The sequence below is a fragment of the Phalaenopsis equestris genome, unplaced genomic scaffold, assembly GCF_001263595.1.
Source record: "Phalaenopsis equestris unplaced genomic scaffold, ASM126359v1 Scaffold000691, whole genome shotgun sequence".
NCBI lineage: Eukaryota > Viridiplantae > Streptophyta > Magnoliopsida > Asparagales > Orchidaceae > Phalaenopsis > Phalaenopsis equestris.
Genome location: NW_018165131.1, coordinates 88,625 through 94,595, shown reverse-complemented (window position 1 = coordinate 94,595; position 5,971 = coordinate 88,625). Strand labels below are relative to the sequence as shown.

The window sequence follows — 5,971 nt, the reverse complement described above, 5'->3', positions numbered from 1 at the left end:
ACTCTTTCCTATCACTTTGGTTCTTTATTCTTTATTTTCTTAAAATTACATTTTAGTAAATCTATGCTCCTAGTGTTTCGTGATATTGAAATATCTCCTCTTACTAAAACTTCTATCTAGAATTAATCGAGTTGATATTATTTGTGAAGATTAGATATTGATAGAATGATTTTGGCATTATATCATTCTAATACCATAGGTTGATTTAAGTAAATTTAATTAGGTTAATAAGCCATTGAACTTCGCTAGTTAAGCTAAATAATCAGAGTTTTTTTAATCTAATGAGTTAAGGTTTCTAGGGATTAATGAAACTAATTTAATTAAACATTAGGATTATACATTATCCTAGTTAATGATTAAATTATTAGATTAATTTGGTTGTTCATTGATTAATAGGCCAATTATTAATTAATTAATTGTTAGAATTATAAATTATTTTAATTACTTGTATTAAAACGAAATATTAATTTCAATTAAAATGCAGGATGTTAAATTAGATTAATTAATTGGGCTAGTTAGTCCATAATAAAAAGTGGAATATGTAATTGGTATAATTAGCTTCTAAATTATTAAATACGAAATTAATATAACTAATTGTTGGAATTTATTTTTAAGATGCTAAGTTATATTATTTTTCATACATTAGTTAATTTTAGAAACTCATCTCTAAATAGCTAGGTAATTTAAATATGCAATTATCAATTTGTTATTATGATTTGATAACAGCTTGTGTTCTGTGAAACTCATGACAACCTAAACTATGAATTGAGTTTCCAAGAAGCATGTTTATGAAGAAAATAGAAATCACTTATTTGAAATCAGTTCCAAGGATATATGTTAAAACAAACTTGCCCAAAGTATTTGAAGAGGAGCCTATCAAATGTAAGTAACGTGAAATCACCAAAAAAAGAAATGATAGATCGTTAATTTTTTTTTTTTTTTTTGTAGATGTTTTTCTAATGGTGAACATTTTATTGAGTGATAGGGCAGTCAATCAAGTAGTTGCAAGTCTTCTTTGTTTGATATTTCAATATTTTGACCAACGGCATATAGTGCACCACCCAAAACTCAAACTTTAGGACTTACATCACATTCTCTTGTATTTAATCTCTATTTTTGCTTATCATTTTATTTTGCAGTGTTTCCTGTTCCTTTTGGTCTCTTTTGTGCATTTTTTTTAAATTATGTTATAGCGACTTCACGTTCATGAAGCAAGGCACATGCCATATCTTTTTATGTTTGGCCAGCTTCATACTCTGAATCAAACTAACTCTTTGAAATATTGAGATATCTCCCCATACTAAAACACTTTTAACAAGAAACGATCCCCATCCCCGCCCACCCCCTTAAAGAAAATAAATAAATAAACTGTCAGCATGAGCCCTAAGGTATATTGCAAGGACAACTTTAGCAAATATATTTTCATGGAGAATTATGATGGAAAGTTAAAAAGTCATAGGTCTTAGGTTCATGTTCAAAATCTTTCCTTTCCCTCTCTTATGTAGGGTTCTTGTGGGCAAGTCTTATTATATGAGAACTTTTAATGGTTATTTAAAAAAAAACCGAGAAGTCCTATGTACGCATCAAGGATCCAAGTGGTCTATTCCAAAAATTTATCTAGGGTACTAGTAATGTGGAGCATGTGAAAAACTTGATCGCTAATGGGAAAATTTATTTTGCTAGCGTTCATTTATTTTTAAGATGAATAATTTCATCAAGGTGTGGTATCTTACTGCTCAAGTGTTCCATTATTTCTTATACGATTCTCTGCGCATATAATAGTTCTTTCCTTTAGGTGTGGTAATATGTTGTTGCTAGTGTTTACAACACAATTGTGTGGTAGTTTTCTGTTGTTAATGTTTACAATATAAAATTTATGAGTTCTGATGAAAGGGGCGAGCAGCACTTCCTGAAATCATGGTCATTATTTTCACACTTGGTTTATGAAAGCAGATTAAGCCCTAACCGGTGGAAACCTTAGAATTATTCTTTTTCCTTAATATCAGAATTCTTTGACAGAATTCTTTGACTACTCTTACACTTTGTTTAATTCTGTTAGACACATTGTCTGCATTTGTCTATACTTTTCCTAATTTATGATCTTAATTTCTGGCAGAGACGAAAGGGAGATCCTTTGCGTGTCTACATGGATCTTGAGGTTAGCAGGAAACCTTCAGGTTATGAAGATATTTTTATTGGTTATCATGCCAATGATGATCTACAATCAACATATGCGGGCTCATTGTTCCACAACAACCGGAACTATCATATTTCTTCCCTCAAATTGAATGTAAGTATACTTGTTTTTAACCCACGTTGCATTCTCTACTTTTTCAATCTTGTGCTATATACTTCCAGCTCCTGTTCTCTTAATCTTCAATCATATTGCATCCTTTCATGTGTTCAAGTGGGGGATCATGTAATAAAAGCATATAATAATTAATATTACATCAAAGTTATGAATGAGTTTTTATGAGTTTCATGAGAATTTTTGCTTCTTGATTTCCTCTTTTGAGAAATGAAAACAGCATCCTTGAATTGGCTGAATGCTCCACAATTATACATTTTTTGAGAAAGTAAGCGACAAAAATGTGCCTGTGTTGGATATTGTAAACTTTTTTCTATTAAAATTTATGGTATACTAGTTCCCTGTAAGTATGGCTTATATTGTGCTAAAAAATGGTTGGAAACTATGTGAAGGATCTCTAGGGGCTGGATTTGAGCACTCACAAAACCCAAAAATAAAAAAATAAAAAAAATAAAAAATAAATTAAAAACCTGTAGACTATATTCTTTTTCGTTGAATCTTATGTTTATTTTTTTTTATACCAATTTAAGTTGTAAATTAATAAAATAATTATTTATTTTTAATCTTGTTTCTTTTTTACTTTGTAGGATACTCATGTTTATTGGTCTTCTTCAAGGTGTCTCTCCCAACGCAATCAACTTGCCGGCAGATTCCTCTCACTTGTTCCACACCACTCCTTTGGGAAATGCTTGAACAATGTTGGAGGTCTGGACATGGCACTGTCCTTCTACCCTGAGTGCTCCAACGGTAACTCTGGCCTTCATTGGTGGGACCACCTTCACTGTGCCATGTCACACTACAAGTTTGTTCTTGCCATTGAGAACACTGTAGCGGACAGTTATGTGACTGAGAAACTGTACTATGCCCTTGATGCGGGTGCAGTTCCTATCTATTTTGGTGCCCCCAATGTATGGGATTTTGTGCCACCCAATTCAATTATAGATGGATCAAAATTCAGATCAATGGAAGAATTGGCTTCTTATGTCAAGGCTGTGGCCGATGATCCCGTTGCATATGCTGAGTTCCATGCATGGAGAAGGTGCGGTGTGCTGGGTAATTATGGTAGGGCTCGTGCTGCAAGCCTGGACACGTTGCCTTGTCGATTATGTGAACTTGTTAGGAGCAAACAAGGGAGGTAAGGAACATTATGAGATAGATATTTGGATTTGAGAAATTCATTCACTTGAGCTAACTTTGTCCAATTGTCTTCTTGAATTATTTTTGGGGCATTGTGGCTCCCATACCTTTTTGAGTAGTCCGAGTCCTGTACTCATAAAAATGGTGGGAAATATCACATAATTCAATGGAATAGTCCTTTGTGGGTTTCACTCAAGCTATGTTTTGATTCAGGCAGCAATGTATCTAGACTTCTACAGCGAAAGCAATCTAATAAAGGTTTACTTTGAAAGACAGGGTGCTTTACTGAGTTGTAGAATTCTTATATACCTCAGATATGAGAATCGACAATGATGATGAGGCACAAATTTTGAAGGCAGGCAGATACACAATCTCTCTCTCTCTCTCTTTTATATAGATTTTTTGCCTCTCTCTATCTCTCTTTCTATTTAACCTGATTTTATATCCTTTCTTTTTTTATTTTCTCCCTCAGTTAGAAAAAAAAAATGAGGAGAGAGAGTGGTAGAAGGGGTTGGAGTTGGAGTTGGAAGTGGTGGCTAGGAGGGTGAAAGTTGATAAAGTAGCTTCGGGTTGTTATATGGGTTTGAGGGTGGCGGTTTGGGAGGCTCGGGCTGCAGTTTTTTAGGGTTTGGCCAAAGAGAATAGCGGTATGCAGAGGGATCTCAAGATAGATGGGTGGAGAAGTGTCTAGGATGAAGAGCAACTATTTGTGGTGTTGGGTCGTGAGGAAGAGAGGAAGACAATTGATATCTGAGCTAACCTAAGCAACAATAGAAAAATAAAATATTATTGTTAAACTCAAAATAGGAAAACACGGAAGGAAATAGAAATGACAACATACCCGATGTAAAACTAGAGTGAATCTCAAGGGGTGGCAGTGGCTATTAGGGGCTCCAGAAATTGGCGGCAAGCTGGCTATGCGGCAGAAAACCGGGAATGGCTAGAACAGACAGGAAATCAAAATTAGGTTGTCCTGGGGTGTGGGGATGAGAGGGAACAACATCGGGGTGAGCTTCTGGAGGCGGTGTCAGGTTTAGGAGGGCAGATTGGTGGTTGGAGGGATTGGTGGTTTGCTTGAAAACAACAACAACTTGCTATTTGGGTTGGTGGAAGCATGTCAGGTGTGCTGGAATAACACACTGACAGCATCAAAAAGGGGTTTTGGGCTGTGGTAGCAAGGGAGGGGAGCGGGGAGCGAAACAAAAGGACTGGAACAATTGCTACAGTGAATAGGAGGGAGGGGAATGCGATGGAGACAACCGAAACTATAGGAATTTAGTAAAATATGTTGTGTAGAGGTGGCTGCAGCAGGGAAAGATGATGGCGACAGTGAAAGGAAGGATGCGAGGAGTCAAAAAATTTGAGATAAATGCCTCCCGATAATGAACTATTCGATCCCTTAGAAGGAGATCACCACTTCTAACGAACTACAACCACAACAACACTTGCCTATGTAAATGGCCCTAGAAGGGATGACTTGGGACGTCGATGGCTGTCCTGAATAGAAAAATAAAAAAAATGATCTAAAACACTAGAATCACGTATATAAGCTCTAGATAACTAAGATTGCATCCTCTTATAGAAAGAAAGCACCTCAAAAGTCTACATTGATCTGCCCAAGCAAAGGAATTTTTAAAAACAGCCTCGCGGAACTGTAGCTAGGGTTTCAACACTTTAGCACACTATAGCAATCATCGTGTAAATGCCTCATGGGTAACTCCCACGTTAGTCTCCCAGGATTGGATGAGCATTGAACTCATTTGTTTACATTGATCTGCCCAAGCAAAGGAATTTTTAAAAATAGCCCTGCGGAACTGTAGCTAGGGTCTCAACACTTTAGCACACTATAGCAATTATCGTGTAAATGCCTCATGGGTAACTCTCACGTTAGTCTCCCAGGATTGGAGGAGCATTGAACTCATTTGTCGAAGCATAAATGCCTCTTGGGTAGCTCCCACATCAGTCTCTCAGAGTTTGGTGAGCTTCAACCTCATCTGTTGAAACTTCTATCTTCTCATAATAGTCAGACCAACCCTGTTAAAGGTAGCAAAAATGTTGTGAGATCCCGTTAAGATAATCCCTTAGGTGTCATTTTCAATACAAATCATGATAGAAAAAGAATCCATAAGTTTTTGGTACAATTTGAGCTTGAGCTAAATAATGACTTAAATTTTTACGAGCCAATAAAGGTAGCAAAAATGTTGTGAGATCCCGTTAAGATAATCCCTTAGGTGTCATTTTCAATACAAATCATGATAGAAAAAAGTATCCATAAGTTTTTGGTACAATTTGAGCTCGAGCTACATAATGACTTAAATTTTTACGAGCCAGATCCTGAGCAAGTAAATTTATAATTCGCTTTCTCTCAATCCGCGTACTCAGCTATATTTGATAAGCAAGTAAGTTGGGAAGAATCAACTCTAGAATGAAATCTATGGCATGTTGGACTACATTAAAGTAGAACTACTCATGAGATGTCTCTTCGTTTTCTTCTCTGAAAGTACCTAAATCCAACTATAAAAATTC

General features: G+C 35.7%; 1 protein-coding gene across 1 annotated transcript in view; it reads left to right on the top strand.

Annotated features, from left to right (window-relative positions):
• Positions 1–3,716, top strand: part of LOC110030264 (alpha-(1,4)-fucosyltransferase) — a 15,915-nt gene extending 12,199 nt beyond the window's left edge. Inside the window, exons 2-3 of the mRNA XM_020732893.1 lie at positions 2,117–2,290; positions 2,896–3,716. Of these exons, the coding sequence (XP_020588552.1) occupies positions 2,117–2,290; positions 2,896–3,447 (726 nt within the window). The 3' untranslated portion in view covers positions 3,448–3,716. The remainder of the gene's footprint in view (positions 1–2,116; positions 2,291–2,895) is intronic.
• Positions 3,717–5,971: the final 2,255 nt, after the last annotated feature.